Source organism: Lampetra fluviatilis, chromosome 12 (assembly GCF_964198595.1).
Source record: "Lampetra fluviatilis chromosome 12, kcLamFluv1.1, whole genome shotgun sequence".
Classification (NCBI taxonomy): domain Eukaryota; kingdom Metazoa; phylum Chordata; class Hyperoartia; order Petromyzontiformes; family Petromyzontidae; genus Lampetra; species Lampetra fluviatilis.
Genome location: NC_136286.1, coordinates 554,049 through 575,387, shown reverse-complemented (window position 1 = coordinate 575,387; position 21,339 = coordinate 554,049). Strand labels below are relative to the sequence as shown.

Sequence of the window (21,339 nt, the reverse complement as noted above, 5' to 3'; positions counted from 1 at the left end):
GTGGGTAGCGGGGGGGGGAGTGGGTAGCGGGGGGGGGAGGGGGTAGCGGGGGGGGGAGGGGGTAGCGGGGGGGGGTAGCGGGGGGGGGTAGCGGGGGGGGAGGGGGTAGCGGGGGGGGGGGGTAGCGGGGGGGGAGTGGGTAGCGGGGGGGGGAGGGGGTAGCGGGGGGGGGAGGGGGTAGCGGGGGGGGAGTGGGTAGCGGGGGGGGAGTGGGTAGCGGGGGGGGAGTGGGTAGCGGGGGGGGAGTGGGTAGCGGGGGGGGGAGGGGGTAGCGGGGGGGGGAGTGGGTAGCGGGGGGGGGAGGGGGTAGCGGGGGGGGAGGGGGTAGCGGGGGGGGAGGGGGTAGCGGGGGGGGAGAAAGTTACTTTGTTCCTCCTCGGGCCTCGTGCGGGCACGGAGGAAGCAGCGTGCTCGTGGTGTGTGGCTCTCTGTGTGTGTCTGTCTGCGTGTCTGGCTGTGTGTCTGTGTGTGTCTGTCTGTCGACTCCAGCCTCAAACGAGGTGCGTCAACATCGCCACTGTGTTGAGCGCACGCCGCGTGGTTGCTGGCCACCCCACCCCCTTGTGTGCCGTGTCAGCCTTCATAGGTGCTCGCTAACAGCAATTGCCCCAACAGTCTAAGGCTATACGGTGGCGCGGCGGTTAGCGCGCTGCGCTCCGAACCCTAAAGTTCGATTCCCGCTCACGGTCCAACACCAGTGACTATTGTCTGAACCGGTCTTGGGCCTCCCCCTAGATCGACCCAGTCTCAAATTAGTGCCTGGTGTGTAAAAATATCGTCAGTGGGGAGACAAAGGCGGCCGGGCGTGGTGCTGGCCACCCACCCCGTCGTGTGCCGTTCCAGGTTTCATCGCTACTCACTAACAGCACTGTTAAGGCGATGCTTGGGATCTTTGTGTGTCAGTGGGTCTTTTCGTCCACAGTTATGCCCTTCATTTCTCTAAGCTTGCGAAACGTCGTTAACCCCTCTCATAGAACATCTGCACCGATTTGAAGCATTCCGGCTTACCCGTCTACGATCCATCCTGGGTTTAACCAGGTCCTGACAGATCTGGACACCAATCCCATCAGCGAGCCCCTCCAGCCGGCGAAGCTGCATTGTTTGAGTCATGTAGCCCGCATGCTACATGGCTGAGTCATGCAGCCCGCATGCCCAGCCACCGCATGCCCAAGCAGCTTCTGTTTGGCCGGATAGAGGGGGCTAAATGGGAGCTAAGTAGACTTTGGTACCCGTGGAGTCAAGATTGGCCTCTGTGGAGGAGGCTTGTGAAGGACGCTGCTGCTGCTACTGGACAATTGGAGGCAGTCGCCCTCCAGCAACAACGGAGGGCAGAAGAGCGACGCTCACAACAACGAGCGGAGCGCCGGGCAGATAAATCTAAGCAAGTTGGCACAGTGGGGAGCACAGGTGGTGCATCTGACAGTCATTTCAGTGAATCAACCCATGGCACCTGGGTCTGTTCCGTGACCTGTCAGCGAGCCTTTGATACTTCACGTCCACCTAGCCTGGCACAAGCGCCGGGGTGTTGGCATCTCCACTTCGTGTCGAATGTCGGTTGTTGTGTGTTCCCAGGTGCCAGTCCGTTTGTGTATCCGGGTGCCAGTGCGTGTGTGTACCCGTGTGCAAGTGTGTGTGTATCTGGGTGCCAGTGCGTGTTTCAGGATGCCAGTGTGTGTGTGTGTATCTGGGTGCCAGTGTGTGTGTGTATCAGGGTGCCAGTGTGTGTGTGTGTCAGGGTGCCAGTGTGTGTGTATCTGGGTGCCAGTGTGTGTGTGTATCAGGGTGCCAGTGTGTGTGTGTGTATCAGGGTGCCAGTGTGTGTGTCAGGGTGCCAGTGTGTGTGTCAGGGTGCCAGTGTGTGTGTCAGGGTGCCAGTGTGTGTGTGTGTGTCAGGGTGCCAGTAGGTGTGTATCAGGGTGCCAGTGTGTGTGTATCAGGGTGCCAGTGTGTGTGTATCAGGGTGCCAGTGTGTGTGTGTGTGTGTCAGGGTACCAGTGTGTGTGTGTGTATCAGGGTGCCAGTGTGTGTGTGTGTGTCAGGGTGCCAGTGTGTGTGTGTGTCAGGGTGCCAGTGTGTGTGTGTCAGGGTGCCAGTGTGTGTGTGTGTGTCAGGGTGCCAGTGTGTGTGTGTGTCAGGGTGCCAGTGTGTGTGTGTGTGTGTCAGGGTGCCAGTGTGTGTGTGTGTATCTGGGTGCCAGTGTATGTGTGTGTCAGGATGCCAGTGTGTGTGTATCTGGGTGCCAGTGTGTGTGTGTGTATCAGGGTGCCAGTGTGTGTGTGTGTATCAGGGTGCCAGTGTGTGTGTGTGTGTCAGGGTGCCAGTGTGTGTGTCACGGTGCCAGTGTGTGTGTGTGTCAGGGTGCCAGTATGTGTGTATCAGGGTGCCAGTGTGTGTGTATCAGGGTGCCAGTGTGTGTGTGTGTGTGTCAGGGTACCAGTGTGTGTGTGTGTATCAGGGTGCCAGTGTGTGTGTGTGTCAGGGTGCCAGTGTGTGTGTGTGTGTCAGGGTGCCAGTGTGTGTGTGTGTGTGTGTCAGGGTGCCCGTGTGTGTGTGTGTGTGTCAGGGTGCCAGTGTGTATGTGTGTGTCAGGGTGCCAGTGTGTGTGTGTGTGTCAGGGTGCCAGTGTGTGTGTGTGTCAGGGTGCCAGTGTGTGTGTGTGTCAGGGTGCCAGTGTGTGTCTGTGTGTGTCAGGGTGCCAGTGTGTATGTGTGTGTCAGGGTGCCAGTGTGTGTGTGTGTCAGGGTGCCAGTGTGTGTGTGTGTCAGGGTGCCAGTGTGTGTGTGTGTGTATCAGGGTGCCAGTGTGTGTGTGTCAGGGTGCCAGTGTGTGTGTGTCAGGGTGCCAGTGTGTGTGTGTGTATCAGGGTGCCAGTGTGTGTGTCAGGGTGCCAGTGTGTGTGTATCAGGGTGCCAGTGTGTGTGTGTGTGTCAGGGTGCCAGTGTGTGTGTGTCAGGGTGCCAGTGTGTGTGTGTCAGGGTGCCAGTGTGTGTCTGTGTGTATCAGGGTGCCAGTGTGTGTGTGTGCGCGCGCCCCTCCGCCCGCACTGTACCCCCCTCACCAGGCGCCGCTCCCACGCGCGGCCCGGATTCGCTCCCGGCGGCACAGCCGATTCCTCTTCCTCCATCTCCTCCTCCTCATCTCCTCCTCCTCCATCCTCCTCATCATCCTCCATCATCTCCTCCTCGTCGACGTCTTCTGCTTCTGCCTCCCTCATCACCTCATCACTCACCGCGTCTAAATCACCGCCGCCGTCGTCGTCGTCACCTTCGTCGCCCAATCGGCCCGGACGCGGCGCATGGGGGAGAGGATTTGGCCTCGCGTCTCAGCCATTGCGTGAGGGTGAGTGGAGTGGTGGTGGTGAGGACGTGGTGGTGGTGAGGACGTGGTGAGTGGTGAGGAGTTGCCCGTGGTCGCTGTGGGGGGGGCGGAGCGAGCTCGGTCCCATTGTGCGCGGCCGTCTTTGAATGGAGGCGGTGAGGCGCCAGCTACTGTACACGGGGACGCGGGAATAACAGGACGACGGGGACAGGGGGGCGTGCGGGTCGGAGGGACAAGGAGACGCGGGTTAGTAGGGAGACACGGGTACAGCCGAGACACGGATACGTGAGACTTGGGGACACGGAGGAACGCGGACAGCGGGACATAGGGTGAGAGGGGCAAAGAGACACGGGGACTTGGGTCACGGGACGGGGGCCGGGGCGCGCACCGTCACACAGGCCACGGGGACACAGGCCACCGCAACAACAAAGCTGAGAAGAGCAGCAGCAAGATAGAGACCCCCGCGTCTTCTGTCCATGTTCCCCACCACATGTCCGTCTCCCTCGTGCCCCCCCCCCCGCCTAACCCTCCCCCCGCCTAACCCCCCCCCCCCCTAATGTGACCCCCGTGCCCCCCGCCCCTGCCGCTCTGTGCTCCTCGTGCCCCCCCCCCCCGTGTGCTCACCACCCGCGGGGGAGCCACGTGGCCGCGGGTGGTGCCCCCCCCCCTCCCCACGGTCCGCCCCCCCCCCACGGTCCGCCCGGCACAGCCAACAAACCGTGCTGTACGTCGCCGACGTGTCCAGCAGCTGGGGACAACCGGAGAGAGGGGAGAGATGGTAGCTACTGGGCAAGCAGGCAGCGAGATAGATAAGTGGGTCACTCGGGTAAGGGGGTATAAATGTAGGTCACTCGAGAACTATGCCAAGGTTCAGCCCTGCAAGTGCTTGCTCACTCGCCTGCTGGCGGATTGGCCTCCACTAGAGGGCGCCCTAGAGGCCTGTCCATCTGAACTCTTTCCCATGCTGGCCAGACGGCTTGGAAGTGATGAAAGCACCCATACTTTACCCCACCACAACGCGACTTGCTGATCGACTAACTGATGATGAATCCATTTACGTTGCTGCTTGTACAGACTGCGTGGTGGGGGTCGGTGGTTCAAGACACTTGCCCCATTGTTTCAACTGGCATGCCACGTGAGTTGAACCGGCGACCTCTGGATTATAAGTCCAGTTATGCTAACCATTATACCTCGGCAGATCTAAAAGCACATAGTTGGTATGCAGGTCGGTAGGTAGGTAGCTATTTAGGCAGGCAGCTTGGATAAACTGGTAGAAGCGTACGTACTGTTGGCAGGTAGGTATATAGGTGGAAGGGTGGCACAATGGTTAGAGCGCTGGGCTCTGACCCCGGAGACCTGAGTTTGATTCTCGGCCGCAACTATTCGTAACGAGTGCAATTTGAACCACTCTTCCCCTTCACGAACCCGCACTGACCAGCGTGATGAAATACGGTCAAACAACCCACCATGTTCCGACACGGTATAATGGAGGCCTTCATCCAGCAGTGGATTGACAAAGGGCTCCTCATTATTGTTGTGCGTAGATACGTTTACTGTATGTGTAACCAGGTGGAGTTTCCATTTACGCATCAAATCTCTCGCGAGGGAGACCTGGGCCTGACGGCTGCACGCCGGGGGCCCAAGTTGAGGCAGCTCGACGGATTCCACCTCCGCCACTCGCGTCCCTGGCATAATGCCTCTGGCCGACCCGGCTCAGCCCGACCATACTTCACCGGATGTTGCTCTTAGCTCAGCGCCAGCTCTCCATGGAAACGCAGCTGCCTTGGCCGCCCCGGAGGCCCCTCCCGGCCTTGCTCCGTGTCGCCGGGAGGCAGGGCTGGGTTGGAAGGATGGGGGCGGGGAGACCCCGGTCTGAGGTAAAAATGGCAGTGAGCGCGAGGCTTTTGGAATTTGTACAAGGAGCGAGACATAGGAGTGCGGCGAGTGTGCGTGATGGCGCCAGGTGCCAGCGTCCGTGTCGCAGCCAGAACCCTGACGCGCGGCCGCTGCAATGGAGGCGGCGGTGGGGCGGCCTGCGTGGTGGTGCCATGGTGGGGCTGGACGTGGCTGTCCACGTCGGGGTGGGTGGCCCTTCCGTCTGACCCCGCTGACCCGGGGGGGGGGGGGGGCGTTGCCAAAGCGACCTCTACGAAAGGAAGCGATGGCATGGCGTGACCTGAGAAGTTGACGCGTACAGTGGCGGTGTGGCGCGGCGTCTCATGTGTGGATGGGCGCTGGCTGGGAGATGAGCGATTGACGCAATCAATCAATCAGCATCTCACTTGATGGTGGAAACAATAATATGACCCGGTTCACCCTGTATACCTGCACTGATGGTGAAGTATGGTCAAGCAACTCCCATGATCAATACGGCGTGAGGAGGGCCTTCTTCCAGCAGTGGATTGACAACGCCCTCTCCGGTCGTTGACCCGTGTTGTGCTAGTCTGAACGAGCGGCGAGGAGGAAATCCCGGCTGCGGGATGCGCGCCTGCAGATGCGGTCTCAATGGCGCCCACGTTGGAGGCCGCGATGGTGGTGGTGGCGATTGTGGTGGGGATGGAGGCACGGGTGCCATGGCGAGATAAGACCCACGCCTCCAGTGCTGTGGAAGACGTGGGTCGTAGGGGGCGCCTTTCACCACTGCCCCCCCCCCGGCCACAATCTATGCTCAGCGAGTCCCTCCTGAGGCCTCAACTCTCCCGAGGCCTCAACCTCTCCTTCCTCCTGGCTCTCCCTTAGAGCTCATGCTACCGTTTTACTCTCCCTCTACTCTTCTCCTCATCCCTCCACTCCCAATCTCTTCCCTCTCAGCTCCTGCCACGGCAGATGGTATCTGCCAAACTGCAGCTGCTTGCTGCGGTATCCGGGGCGTCGAGGTCTCTCTCCGCTTCCACATTTCCGTCGTGCCGAGCTGTTGCGTCTCCTGCCCGCGTGCCTGCAGCAGGGAGAGCGGGGACCGCGGCGCTCATGGCGGAGACGTTGGGTGGCGAATTAAGACCCCGTCCAATTATCTTCAGCGTGCAGACAATGGACCCGCACGTATTTATAGCCGAAAAGTGCGGCCCCGCGCCTGCCCTCGCTGCACGTGAGCCCTTGTGAGATTGGCCGAGCATTGAGAGAAACACGGGACGAGAAGCAGCCCGGACTTGGCTCGCACCTCGCCATCGGGTGTCCCATCCCTCACCCGCTCTGACAGCTGTGGGGCTGTGTCCCTCCGGCTGTCACGGACGTCGGTGGGGGGGGCCCTACCACCTGCAGAAACGAGAGGCCACGGCGCGGCACTCGAAGAAAGCGCTTTAGCTGAAGGCGGGGAGGGGGCAGTAGCAGAGGCATGGGGCCCAGTGGGGGCCGTTACACCACGGTGCCACCACGGTGCCACCACGGTGCCAGGGTGGAGCCCCCTTCCAGAAATGTCACGGTGACACCCGCGAGCTCCTGTGGTCATGTAGGTGTTGGTGGGAGCTTTGGAGGCCAGGTCCGTGCTGTTTACTTTCTCCGGCTGTATTGTTTGTTTAATGGGCCGGAAAGCAGAATGACAAAGCTGATTATCAGAGCTGGCGAGCGGGAGCGGAGCGGAGGAGATGGAGAGAAGAGATTGAGCGAGCGGGGGTCAACGACAAGTGCCGTCTTTGTGTCTCGCCGCGACACCCAGGGGCCCGCGCCCGCAGGGCCCTGGGTGGGGGGGTACCCCCAACACCACCCCAACACCACCCCACTTCTAGCGAGGGGACCCTCCCCCAGATTTCTCTCGGATTCCCCCCTTCGCCCGCCGATCTCCCCCTCGTGCACCTCCCCCCCGCCCCCCCTCCCTCCCCTCCCTCCCTCGCGCTCCGCCGCGCTCACAAAGAAGCGGCAGAAAGCAGCAGCGGCGGCCGCGGCGCCGTGCACGACGCAGCCGCTCTTCCTCCTCTCTCACCGCGCTCTGCCACCATCTATCTTCTCCCCTCCTCTCTCGCTCGCGCGCGGCCCACCACCACCAACACCACCACCAACCACCCCCCCTGCCCCCGCTCTCCGCCCCGCGCTCCCTGCTGCTCCTCCTCCGTGTAGGTAAACACGGCCGGGCGGCGTGGGTTTTGTAATCGGGGCCCGCTCCGTTTAAACAATGCAGCAGCAGCCGCCGCCGTCGTCGTCTTGTTGTTGTGATCCGCGCTGTAATTGCTGCTGCTGCCGCTGCTGCTGGCACGCGGATCTCTCTCTAGGTAGGAGATGCGTGCGAGTGATCGTGTGGGGGGCCGGGTGTGGGGGTGGTGGTGCTGGGGGGGCTGAGCGATGGCGCAGCGGTGAGCGCGGTGAGCGCGCTGAGCTACGAACCCGGCGACCCGAGTTTGATTCCCGCTCACGGCCACCAACACCGGAGACGAATAGCGTCTCCTTTCTCGACCGACTCGGCCTCGTTACGAGGACCCGATGCGATGGTTGTAATGCAGTAGTACATCGCCGCTTGGGAGACAAAGGCGGCCGGGCGTGGTTCTGGCCACCCCACCGCCACCACCGTGTGTGTAGCTGTACCGGCCTTACTAGACGCTGCTCGCCCACAGCACTTACCCCCAACAGTGTTGACAGGTTACACGACGGGGGGGGGCATCATCTTTGTATCCGCGTGTACCGAGGGGAGCGGTGGCGCAGCGGTTCGCGCGGCTGCGCTCCTGCGAATCGTGGCCACGAGTTCGATCAGGGTCGCGGCTAACATCAGTGACGGTTGATACCTGAGCCGGTACTGGGCCTCTCCTGGCCCGACTCAGCCTTAAATGAGTAGTACTGTACCTGCTGGTAAGGTGGTTAAATATCAGAACCGGGGAGACAAAGGCAGCTTTAATAGGTGCTCGCTAACAGCAACTTTCCAATAGTCTGCAAAGGTGAAAAGGGGGGCAAATAACGGTTCGTGGGGTGTGTGTCATTGTGTGAACGCGTGTCTGGCTGTGTGAGATTGCACATCTATGTGTGTCCCTGTAATTATTGTCATTATGTGATACTGTGTATTGATGTGTTTTGTATTTGGCAATGTGTACGCAAATTGTGATTTTGCTATGTGATGTGCAATACAATTGTTAGAGGCAACCCAAGTTCGTTTCCGGTGCACGGCCAATACCAGTGACGATTATCTGAACCGGTCGTGGGCCTCCCCTAGGTCGAATCGGCCTCATGAGTACCTAGTGCGGTGTGTAAACATTGTTACTGGGGAGACAAAGGCGGTCGGGCGTGGTGCTGACCACCCACCCCCTCGTGAACCGCGCCGGCCTTCGTAGGTGCTACTCCCTAACAGCACTTGCCCCATGTGTCTAGTAAGGCTATACGGGGGAAGTTTGTCTTCTGTGTGTGAGTTCATGAGTTGGTGTTGTGGTATACATCTGCCAGTCAGCCCAGTCAACGGATGGCACCTGGGTCTGTCCTTTGACCTCCTGTCAGCGAACCTTCAACACTTCACGTGGCCTCCGAGTGCACCTGGCCTGGCACGAGGGCCGTTGTGACGTCACCGCTACTTAGTGGTTGTTGTATTGAGCGGTGTGTGTGGATTCTGAGTGTGGTTGTGTGTTCAGGTGTGAGTAGCGCTTAGTGCACTGCCTATGAACCCGGCAACCCGAGTTCGATTCCCGATCACAGCCAACACCAGTGACGATTAGCTGAACCATTCCTGGGCCTCCCTAGGTCGACTCAGCCTCAAAACATTACCTGGTTCGGTGTGTAAATATTGCCATTAGGGAGACAAAGGCGGCCGGGCGCGTCCCGTGCCGGCCGGCCTTATGTGCTCGCTAACAGCACTTGCCCCAACAGTTTGTTAAGGCTACACGGGGAATCCTTGTAGGAGGGGGGTGCGGGGTCATGCGAGTGGGTTTTTGTTGTTTTTGCGAAAGGGAAATCTGCGAGTAACTTCTGGTGGTGCGTGTGGTCGTAATAGTCAGTGGCTTGGCAGTGCGTGTGAGATAGTGCTCGTGGTAGTGCTGGTAATTGGGTAGTGCGTGTGGTAGTGCGTGTGGTAGTGCTGGTGGCTTGGTAGTGCGTGTGGTAGTGCGTGTGGTAGTGCGTGTGGTAGTGGTAGTGGCTTGGTAGTGCGTGTGGTAGTGCGTGTGGTAGTGCTGGTGGCTTGGTAGTGCGTGTGGTAGTGCGTGTGGTAGTTAGTGTGGTAGTGGTAGTGGCTTGGTAGTGCGTGTGGTAGTGCTGGTGGCTTGGTAGTGCGTGTGGTAGTGCGTGTGGTAGTGCTAGTGGCTTGGTAATGCGACTGGTTTGGTAGTGCGTGTGGTAGTGCTAGTGCATGTGGTAGTGGTAGTGGCTTGGTGGTGCTGGTGGTGCGTGTGGTAGTGCGTGTGGTAGTGCTGGTGGCTTGGTAGTGCGTGTGGCAGTGCTGGTGGCTTGGTGGTGCGTGTGGTAGTGCGTGGGGTGGTGCGTGTGGTAGTGCGTGGGGTGGTGGTAGTGGCTTGGTAGTGCGTGTGGTAGTACTGGTGGCTTGGTAGTGCGTGTGGTAGTGCGTGTGGTGGTGCGTGTGGTAGTGGCTTGGTGGTGCGTGTGGTAGTGCGTGTGGTAGTGCGTGTGGTAGTACTTGTGGTAGTGGTAGTGGCTTGGTGGTGCGTGTGGTAGTGCGTGTGGTAGTGCGTGTGGTAGTGCGTGTGGTGGTGCGTGTGGTAGTGCTGGTGGCTTGCTGGTGGCCTGGTAGTACGTGTGGTAGTGCAGGTGGCCTGGTAGTGCGTGTGGTAGTGCGTGTGGTAGTGGTAGTGGCTTGGTGGTGCGTATGGTAGTGCGTGTGGTAGTACTGGTGGCTTGGTGGTGCGTGTGGTAGTGCGTGTGGTAGTGGTAGTGGCTTGGTGGTGCGTGTGGTAGTGCGTGTGGTAGTACTGGTGGCTTGGTAGTGCGTGTGGTAGTGCGTGGGGTAGTGCTGGTGGCTTGGTAGTGCGTGTGGTAGTGGTAGTGGCTTGGTGGTGCGTGTGGTGGTGCATGTGGTAGTGCGTGTGGTAGTGCTGGTGGCTTGGTGGTGCGTGTGGTAGTGCGTGTGGTAGTGCTGGTGGTGCGTGTGGTAGTGCGTGTGGTAGTGCTGGTGGCTTGGTGGTGCGTGTGGTAGTGCGTGTGGTAGTGCGTGTGGTAGTGCTGGTGGCTTGGTGGTGCGTGTGGTAGTGCGTGTGGTAGTGCTGGTGGTAGTGCTGGTGGCTTGGTGGTGCGTGTGGTAGTGCGTGTGGTAGTGCTGGTGGCTTGGTGGTGCGTGTGGTAGTGCTGGTGGCCTGGTAGTGCGTGTGGTAGTGCGTGTGGTAGTGCTGGTGGCTTGGTAGTGCGTGTGGTAGTGCGTGTGGTAGTGCTGGTGGCTTGGTAGTGCGTGTGGTAGTGCTGGTGGCTTGGTGGTGCGTGTGGTAGTGCTGGTGGTAGTGCTGGTGGCTTGATAGTGCTGATGGCTTGGTAGTGCGTGTGGTAGTGCTGGTGGCTTGGTGGTGCGTGTGGTAGTGCGTGTGGTAGTGCTGGTGGCCTGGTAGTGCGTGTGGTAGTGCGTGTGGTAGTGCTGGTGGCTTGGTAGTGCGTGTGGTAGTGCTGGTGGCTTGGTAGTGCGTGTGGTAGTGCGTGTGGTAGTGCTGGTGACTTGGTGGTGCGTGTGGTAGTGCGTGTGGTAAAGCTGGTGGCTTGGTAGTGCGTGTGGTAAAGCTGGTGGCCTGGTGTTTGGGTATTGATGCTGTATGTCAAACAGCAGATGGTGCTGCTGCAGCTGGGGCTGCCGTGAGACCTCGCTGCTCCCCCTGCCTCCCCGTGCTGCCCCCTGCTGCACCTGCGAGGTGGTGTGCCTGAGCTGCACTTCACTACCTTCTGTATACAGTACAGTGTTCTATAATGCTGCGTGTTTTTGTAACACGAATTGGATATAACGCAATGAATGTATCAGGGAACGCATTTTTTATAACGTGGATGCGAACTGGATATAACGCGACTGAGAGAACGGAACTACGTCGCGTGAGGAGGAATTAGCGGTTATGCGGCTGCCTTGGCATTGCATCACGCAAGGCGGGATGCTGCTGGATCCTTCTAGATGCTACCCATGCGCATCGGTCTTTGTTCAGCCTGCATACGCAACTCACGCGTTATCGCAGACTGTGCTTTACATATTATAACGCAACTTTCTCATAATGCGGTGTTCTTCAGAAACACAACTACTGCGTTACGTGAGAACAGACTGTATACATACACTAACAATACTTATAGACTGCATTTACAAAACGGTTAGCGCCCGCCTCGTGCGGTGCGCACCAATGCCGTTCACGCCCCATCTCCGGTGACACTAAAGCCCAACACCTGCAGTGGTGAAATTCCACATTTCCATGACAGGGGCCAGTCTGTCCGTATGAGAGCCACCTTAGTGGTTGAACGTGTGCGTGTTGTGTTGAATATGGGCTGGTGCCAGGCTGGCTGTGTGAGGCTAGGTGGCGCTGGCCTAGCTGGTGAGTCATTCTCGTGTTCTCTGTGCAGGATTTTGCGACGCTTTGGACGTGGGTTGTCTCGGCCCGCCATCACTGTGAGGAGCACGGATTCGGCGACCCCTGCTGACCCCTAGTGATACCTGGTGACCCCTGGTGACCCCCGTGCCTGGCCTCACCCGGCCTTCATGGACAAACATAAAGTGAAGCGCCAGCGTCTCGACAGAATCTGTGAAGGTGACCGCACTCCCTCCACACGCGCGTCCGTGTGTCCGTCCCACGTGTGAAATGTTACATTAAATCTGTGGCACGGGATGTGTTGCGTGTGAGATGGTGGGGATGTCTGTAGCGTCTAGGATGGGACGTGCGGGGTGGTGATGGGGTGTGTGAGGTGTGTAGGTTGTGATGTACGGGTTGGTGATGGGGGTGTGTGGTGTGTAGAATGCGATGTATGGGGCGGTGATGGGGAGTGTATAGCGTGTAGGATGGGATGTGCAGGGTGGTGATGGGGTTTGTGTGGCATCTAGGATGGGACGTGCGGGGTGGTGGTGTGTGTGTAATGTATAGGATGGGACATGCGGGGTGATGATGGGGTGTGTGTAGGATGGGAAATGCGGGGTTTGATGGGGTCTGTGTAAGGCCGGAACAATTACAATTTCAGAAAGGTCCTGGTTTCTCAGAGCTTTTGTAAAATTCAGGATTTAGTTCCAGTTTGAAAATATTTAGCTTTTAAATTTTCTGACTTTGTGCATGACTTGGGCAAGGGGACCGCGTGTGTGGAATGGGGTCTCGGAGGCGCTGCGAGACCACGTTGAAACCGCACTCGCCAGCACGTAGCACTGTGTTCATCCTGATGCGGGACAGCTGCTGGAGCCGTGCGGCGCAGACATGGGACACGGCAGATTCACCCGTGTTCCACAGTTGCGTTCGTGATGGACACAGGCAGCTCATGTGGTCTCACACCCAGGACTTAATTTCTCAAGAAATGTTGGGTTGCTGGTAGGCTGAAGTAGCCGGGTACAAAAATATTTTCTAGATTTCTGACTCGGACCCGGCTGAAATGAAACCCCATCTGTTCGATAAAATGTTCCACCTGCCTGGTTGACCGCACCTGTCTATCCTGATGAGATGCGGAATGTTGAGAGTTTGTTTGTATTGGACCATTATTGCTGAAATTATGTACTCTCAGAAGAACGTTTGGCTGATGGTATGTGTAAAACATGTCCTGTTAATTTTCATTATGTGGAGGACGTGTAATGTTTTCCTGTTTTGGTGGTTAACACATTTGGCTGTCCAGTGCCCCATCGCGTGTTTGGTGGCTTTCTCCTTGACAGGGCAGCCCCCCTTAATTTGCGGAGCGAGGGTAATGTACCCCAGGCAGATGAATGCCCGTGGGACTCGTGTTTTTCCCTTGTGAGGCGGCGATGGGGGGGGGCATTTCGATAACTACACTAATTTGCGTTTAGATTTAGCCGCGGTCCCGCGAGCTGGCCAGTAATCCTCAACCGCCCCAGGTGTGGCGTCGCACGGCCGGATTGGGGTTGCACTTGGACCTCGCGGCGTGAGAGGTTTAGACTCGGCGCTTGCGTAACGTCCTCCTGTGTGGTCACCCCTCCGCGCCGCCATCCTCGCCGAGACGCGCTTGGTTGGCGAGGGTTGCCGACGATTCGGCGCACGCGGTGAGTGGGCCGTCTCGAGGGAGAGCGGGTAAAAGGGGGTAGCCGAGAGGTGGTGGAAGGGTCCTGGGAGCTGACAAAGTATCCTCCAAGGACCGTGTGCGTGCAACACACACGCGCGTTGCACACATGCGTGCACAGGATGGAACCCGTGGAACGAGCAAACGTGTTTTTTGGCGCCGTAATCCCTGTGCAATAAATAGCAGAGCTCTAATCCGGATCGCGGGGACAGTGGATTGCTGCTAACCACTGCACCAAGCTTTTGCGTACCCGCGGTGAGAGGGTGGGGGGTGCCGGGGGTGGGGGGGCTAGTTGGGGAAGGGGGGGTTACTCTGGATGCACTTTCCAGATCAAATGCAACGGCTGCGGTGATTGGGATCTGTTGCTTTTCCCCGTGAAGGAGCCGATCCTGAATGCACACTTCCGATTAGCACGGTTGGCTACGTACTGTGCGAAAGAAGTTCAACATTCATGCATATGCAGTGTTTGTTAACTCAGGAAAGTCTCACTGTCTCAACACTCCTCCATGTGGATCTGTTAAGCACTGTTTCTGAGGGGCGATGTTGCTGTGTCTGTCCCAACCGGGTAATACGAGGGTTACCCTTAAAACTGGGACCCCTGAGACTTCTCCTCGGGCATGCTGTGTGTGAGTGGCCCATCCATTTGTCCGGCTCTGCTCTCATTTCCCGAGACCGCTTGGGGTCCTGCCGCTGCGCTTAGCGGCCTTGCAAAGTCTTAGAGCCTCTCCCGGGGCGATTCCCCTGCGTCCCAGGGCTCCTAAGACTTTCTATCAGACGCCAAAATTTAACATTTCAATACCTAAAAGAGAGAGCGTGAATTCCCTGCTAGTTAACATGCGTGGGCGTCGCAGCGCTTGGTGAAAATGAAGCTGCCACTGGTGAAATAGTGTTTAAGGCCTAACGAGATGCAGCAGCTGTATTTTACCCATGCTGCCTCATTAACTGAAGCGCCGTTTCAACACATTAATTCGGAAGGAACTTTTTTTTACTTGTAAAATGGCAAGCGGCACAAATCCAGACTCTTTCCACGAGTCATTTGGGAATCAAAACGGCAAGCGTTATGGATCTGGATTCGGTTATTGTTGGCATTTCGTGTGGATCCGGATGAGTAGAACGTGTAAATTAGAGCTCCATATTTAATGCGGATCGGATTTCACTGTTGATTTAGGATTGTGCAGGGATCGGGAGGAAGGTTTCTCAATCAGGTGGTGTGGCATAAAGACCCGGTGTGGATTGTTGTGTTGGTGACTTTTGGGATTCGATGACAATTGTAACTTTTGGGATTCGATGACAATTGTAACTTTATGTGGATAGGGTGCGGTGCGCAGTGTGGATCGGCTCGGATGACCAATCCACACTGAGAGGTGGCTCTCATACGACCTGCCGATGCCACACGGGAGTTTTATGTGCACCTCGTTAATAATGAATTATTGTTATTAAAAAGGGTCTCGTTACCGTCGAGCAAGTAGTAGTAAGTGCGCTTGGAGAGGCGACATGAAAGGAAGGCCGCGGTTATCACATTTCATTTCACAAGAGGCAATCATCGCTATTCCCCTAAAAATTGCTTTCAAGTCGTTCATTTGAAATTTGAAATTCTCTGTGTCACCACTATGCTCAGCATGTGAAGCCATGGTACAGTGGGATTCGGATTAAACCGTCTCGCTCGCCAAGGATTTGCCTGCGCCGCAGCTGGGTAAGCAGATTGGACGCACGCGGTCGCCCGCGTCGAGCGCCAGTAATCGGCATTGCGTCGTAAACGGCGCCGCCGCTAAACGTTGCGTCGGTGGTGACGAGCTCTTTTGGAGTTCGCCGGAGCGAGCGACGCCCCCCAGGTGCGGCCGGCCCCCCAGTAACGAGATGCGCGCCGCACGTTACCTGAAGCCGCGTGCTCGCACGGGGGAGGGGGGAGGGTCGCGAAGGGGGAGGTCTTGCTGCGCTGGGCTTTAATTTTTCATTGCTGGATTAGAGTGACGTTGAACGGGATTTGGATTTCGCTGATGCTGATGGACCTAAGCCTGTCAGGTGACCTGCTGTCGCTGGGCCGCTCTGCTTTGCTAAACGGAAGTACGAGTGATCCTCTCGTGTGCTGCTTCTGCCTAGCGGTCTGCCCGGCTGCTGATCCTGGCTGTGTGGTTTCCTGCCGATCTTGGCTGCGGCGTTCGCGTCCTTTATCTTGTTCGTGCACTGCACCGGCGCTGCTGTGTTTTGGTGTCGGGCTGTCGCCGATCGTATTTAATTGGAAACCACCTGCTGCAGAGAGTGCAACTGTGGATTTTTTTCCGCTTCCCATCGTCGGTAATCTCTGCCGTCCCCCGACGTGAGCGTCGGTTCTGTCCCGGTGGTCCCCGGCGGCCGTGGCGTGGAAAGTCGCTAAACTCTGCTCCTCCGATGAGACCGTCATCTGAGAAGGCGCTTTAATAATTTAACGGTTCATCCTACGAGCGTGGGGCGACGCAAGTGGTGTTGTGTGCGCTCGTTTTTTTCACCGCCAAAGGGAGGACGCATGAGATAATCGGGTGTGATTACACGCCAGGCACCGTGCGAGCAGTGTGGCCCTTAAAGGCAACGGAGACACAGAGCGAGCGTTCGACTGCTCACCCGCGTGAGCGATTTGCCGAGCAACGACGCAGAGTGGAGCCGGCGCTGCTCCCAAGTGACAAGCTTCTCCCTCTTCGCCACCGCCACCAGCGACTGCAAGCCCAGCACCGCTACTGCTAGTGTGCCAATGTTATAAACGTTTGCTGTTAATTTCAGTCTGTTACTAGTGAAAGCATTGTCATTGAAAGCCATTTAATATAACCCTTCGAGGCTGTGGTTGCAGTAATCTTTAAGTGGAAACCGGTGTCCTTTAAATATAAACAACACTGCAAGACGCAGAGCGAGCCGGCATCCGTGCAGCCACTCTTGATCACGAAGACAGCCGGCACAGGTGAACTACAGCTGCCACAGGTGAGCTTCGGCAACCTCCAGGTCTGGGGTGGCACCACAGCACTACTTCCTGCACTGTTTGGTTGAGTATCAAGTCGAAGTCAGGAGATGTCGATTCCCGTGGCTCAGCGGCAATACCTCGGCCGGTCCCAGAGCTGGGACGCGCTGGGCCTGGCGGAGGAGCGCTGGGACGCGGAGCCCATGTTCGACGACCCCCGGCGGAGGGGCCGCCGTAACTCCATCACCTACGGCTATGAGGCACTACGCTACCAGGGCGAGCCGCCAAGGGAAGTGGCTCGGCCGCCAATGCAGCAGCAGCAACAGCAGCAGCAGCATCAGCAGCAGGCGATCGCCGCATACTCCACCCAACTTCAGCATCAGCCACCCGGCCACCAGAGCTCGGTGAGGCCGAGGGGAGGGCCCTTCATTGACCCGCGTTACGTCGCCGACAGTGCATACGTGGACGGGCGACAGAACATCCCGGGAGAGGCCGTTTACCACGGTGATCGACAGTACGCGAGCAGCGGTCAGCCAGACCCCCGCTTCGCCGGCGACGTCGGTCAGTACCAGTCCAATCGGCCAGGCGCACACTCTTACCCGGGCGATGGCAACAATGCCTACCATGGCAATACCAGGGTTAGTGCCCCGGCACCGGCAGATGTTCGGCAGTACCCGGGAAATGGCTATCGTGACGGCATGCAGGGCCCGCAGTACCCCGAGGCCATGCGCAGGAGTGTGGGGCCACAGGACGCATACTTCCAGTCTGGATCGGACGACGCAGCGAGAGAGATGGCGGGCCACGTGTCAAGGAGGGACGCAGCACAGGGTCGGAGGCCCCAGGAGGGCACGCCGGGCAATCTGGCCCTCACGGCCACGATGGGCCCGAGAAGCCCCCGCTATGCGGACCTGACTCCGTCGGAGGCCGAGAAGATGGCATCGCGTGCAAGGGACCTCTCGCCATCCCGCTATGCTACAGACCACCCGTCTCATGGGGCAATGCTCGGCCCCTCTGACCATCCCCTGCGTCACCCCCATCGGAGTCTGGGAGGGGAGCAGGCCGAGCCAGTGCTGCTCTCGTCCAACCACCACGGGCGTGCGGACCCGACGATGGCGGCGGCTGCGCAACGTGGCTACGGTGATTACGCTGTGGAGCAGCACCGCACCGCCGAGCCGGCCGCTCTGCACGCTCGCCAGCCAGGCACGACCTCCGGCCAGCCCAACATGGGGCTCAACCCCACGGCTGCGGGAAACCCCTCGAGGATGGACATGAGAGCCATGGCTCTCCACCAACAAAACCTGGAGGCCAGGGCCGCAACAGCGCTTCACAATGCTGCGTACGAGCAGGAGCTGGCGTCCGCCTTCCCGGGCGAGCGGGCGATGCTGTCCTCTGTGTTGAACACCGGCATGGTGGCCGACGCGGTCCCTGCTACTCCCCGAGGTCACGTGGAGCCGGACTACCGCGTCTCCCCAAAGTATTCTGCGGATGCGGCGCGGGAGCTGGTGCTGACGCTGCGTTCGGAGGGTGTGTCAGAGGAGACGGTGGAGGCGCTTGTGCGACGCGGGTTCGTGTCGGTGCCACTCCTCTCCACCATGGAGGAACTCGACCTCCGTGATGTGGCACCCAACCTGGGCCAGGCCCGAGCCCTGTCTCGCCTCGTGCGCCGCCTGCGCGTGGAGCAGGAGTCGATGCGCCCCCGGGCGAGGTCTGCGAGTTTCCCATCCCGCGCCGACTTCGAGAGGAGCGGCCTCGGGGGGCCGGGGTTCGCCGGGGCCCAGCTGAACGTAAACACGCAGATGGGCGGTGCACCATCGCAGGTCCTGAACCAGCCGCCTGGGAATCCCAACGCGGGCCTCGTCAACCCGGGCATGGCAGCGGCAACGCCAACCGCGTCGTTGTTGAACACCATGAACACTCAGCAAGCGCAGTACAATCAGATGCAGCACCACTACCAGCAACAGCAGTACCAGCAGCAGCTTATTCTTGCGGCAGGGCTGCCGCAAGGCTTGGCCCGCCGCCCCTCCAGCGCCCCGTCGCAGCAGCTGCTCGAGACTCCCACGTACACGTGGCCGGCAGAGCAGGCCCCGCCTCACCCAACGACGCCTGCCTCTCTCACGTCGCTGCGTACGGTGGTGCCGGGCCAGCGCCGCTCGGCCTACACCACCACCTACACGCTGCCCATGGAGCTGATGAAGCGCGAGCGTGGTGCCCCGGTGCAACAGGGTGTGCAGGGCGGCTCCCCCTCCAGTGGTGCTGTTCCCATCAGCAACCCCAGCGCCCACGAAGGATACTCAACTGTGTGGCACCAACGGAGGGATGGGGGAGCTGCCGGGGACCTGGCAGGGTCCGGAGGGGGTCAAGGCCAGGGCATGGGCGTCTCCATGTCTCCACGGCTCAGCCGCAGGACTGGGCCCCCTATAATCGTCCGCACGCTCACTCCTGAGACAAGTAAACGCCCCGCGTCTCCCCCCCCCACCGTCACCCCGAGTTGTGTGTTGCTATCTCCCAAGTGATGAGGCCTCCTTGGTGTCACCCTCTTGTGCCCCGTCAAGCACCTGGATTTCCTACAGGTCCTTGTGTGTATTATTTGAGCGGTCTGCTCCGGGCAGTGTGATTGATTAGATTTGCTTTTTTCATGTTCGATTATCTGAATTACAGCTTATGTTTTTTTTTCTTAAGGGTGACAGTGGTTTCATGTCGCAAAGTTGTTACATGTCAAGCGTGAGGCCTGCGTGGCACATTGGAGGAGCGACACCTTTGAAGTATTTAAGAGCGGTGAGGCTTTTGGAGCCCATTAGAGTGTGCTGAGCTTTATCGAGTCCTTCGAGAAGCTGATGCCTATGGTGTCCCGATGAAAGCAGTGAGGTGGGTGAGTTTAACATGTCGGCTTTCACGACCAATATCCATAATACAGTTTTTTTGTCTTAGATCGCCTAAATATAATTGTCGTTAAACCCGCCACCACCCGACCTGGATTTGGTCTCCAACACACCGGTGTGCTGCTGTACTTGTAATGAATTGGCATGTTCTGTTTACGTGACAAACCTTACTAATTGGCTGTCACCTAAAACACCTATATTGCGAGTGAGGTGCGTGCATGTGTTAATCGAGGTTAACGAAGCCCACAAGATCATCGAGAGTGGTGAGCTTGGAGGTCCTGAGGGTTTGTTGGGCCAGAAAGCTGCATTGCCTTGGACCCATAGGGTCAAGCGTGGTGGGTTTTTCTTGGATTTTGCCGTGAAGGCTCTGACTCACAAGACCAGTTGTTGATTTCCTGTGTGGACAGCTGAACAGGCATTTACATTTTTAGAACGAAATACAAAAAAAATTTGGGGAAAAATGAGCACGCATTATGAAACCGGACCTTGTTCCGCTGATGCCTGTAATTATATGAGGAGGTATTTAACGAGCTTGATGAAAGGGATCTTTAGGGCCAACTTCCATGCTGGAGCTTTCTGCCGTCAATTACGACTCAAATGAGAGAAAAGCGGCTTGCATCCTGATGAACTGGATGTAATATTTTTTTTTATAAAAGTAAAGAAAATTCAGCTAAATTGTTAATGTTATTGTGAATGACAATATAATTTTGTAGCCTCATTGTCTCACGCACACACCACGGCCCCTTACATAATTCATGAGGTGGCCGTGGGAGGCTTCAGCTCCCGAGGCAGCAACTGAGATCGAGGCTTCGCCAAGCTCCTGCCATCTCGTGCCGCCCATGCTCGCGTTGAGAACCTAAAGCGTCCGTCACTTGTCTGTGGTTACGGTCTACCGTAGCACAATTCCTTTCGGTAATCTTTTTAACGTGGTTGCTGAGGCGCAGGCCCAAAAACGTGAAGCGGCCTGCCACAAACAGCACTCTGAAATTTAGAATAGGTGAGCATTGATACGTGTATTGAATCAAGTTTGGTGAAAATTATCATTGGAGGGATTTCCAAAGTGGAGCAGTGTGAGGGATGAAGCAGAAAGATAAGTGTTGTGACCTGCGGTGGTGGTGAAACAGTGTGCGTGAGTGAATAGGTGAGTTAGTAGGTGGGTGGGTGAGTGCTATTTTGACCTGCAAGTTATGGTGGTTGAGTGGGTGAATAAGTGACTGGGTGTTTTGTTGTGACCTGCAGTGTGGTGATTAAACACAGTATCGCTGAGCTCTTGCGCGTTTGTGTATGGGATAGCAGCTGTATTCTTCTTTGTGCTTTTCTTTTTTCAACAAACTGTATTTCTGCCTTTGCTCAAATTAGTTGAGTGCTACTTGTTAGAGGATATGAGAGGTCACTTTGATTCCTTATTTGAATGTCCCACGCAAGTCCAGTGGTCGGGTAACTATAGTCATTAAGGAAATGTTCCATTAGTTTCTCATCAAACTCTGTGTTAAAGGGAATTCCCCCAAAATATATTTTAAGCACCCGTCCACGTAATTTCATATTATTATTCAAATAAGTCCATCGCACTGTCGGTGGAAAATGTTAACATCCCTTGTTTACACCTATGAGGCAGCCCCGTCACTGCCGGTACATGTCAATGGGGGGCGGTGACGCGTTCGCTTGCTGCAAACTTCTTGTAGTTCCAACCCAGCAGGACGCCCTGGTTAAGACTGCGGGTGCATTCTGGCTGTTAAAATCCGCTGACGTCATTCGTAAGACGTTGGCCATTGTGTTCCCCTGGCATAGAGCAAATTTGACAACAGCAAAAAATGACTCAATTGTAACTCCCTCACTCACATTCCTCGCAGCACCCTTGGGTTCCCTTCACTTGTCCTCGAATCCTCCGCTACGCTGGGCCTCTCTCCAGTTCCCACTGCTCCCCCCCCCCCCTTCAGCATCCCTCCCCCCTCGGCTCCCCCCCCCCCTTAGCTCCCCCATCTCCCCCCCCCTCGGCTTCCCCCCCCCTCGGCTCCCCCATCTCCCCCCCCCATCTCCCCCCCCCCTCGGCTCCCCCCCCCCCCTCGGCTCCCCCCCCCCTCGGCTCCCCCCCCCCTCGGCTCCCCCCCCCCTCGGCTCCCCCCCCCCCGGCTC

General features: G+C 57.8%; 1 protein-coding gene across 4 annotated transcripts in view; it reads left to right on the top strand.

Annotated features, from left to right (window-relative positions):
- The first annotated feature begins 3,029 nt into the window (after window positions 1–3,029).
- LOC144935005 (C-terminal-binding protein 1-like) overlaps window positions 3,030–21,339 on the top strand; it is a 48,640-nt gene continuing 30,330 nt past the window's right edge. Inside the window, exons 1-2 of one of the 4 annotated variants that reach the window (XM_078861289.1) lie at window positions 3,030–3,339; window positions 11,758–11,942. In XM_078861289.1, the coding sequence (XP_078717415.1) occupies window positions 11,894–11,942 (49 nt within the window). In that variant the 5' untranslated portion in view covers window positions 3,030–3,339; window positions 11,758–11,893. Of the gene's footprint in view, window positions 3,340–7,176; window positions 7,369–7,499; window positions 7,521–11,757; window positions 11,943–21,339 lie in introns of those variants that run through there. The other 3 variants (XM_078861293.1, XM_078861291.1, XM_078861292.1) reach the window with 3 other exon arrangements.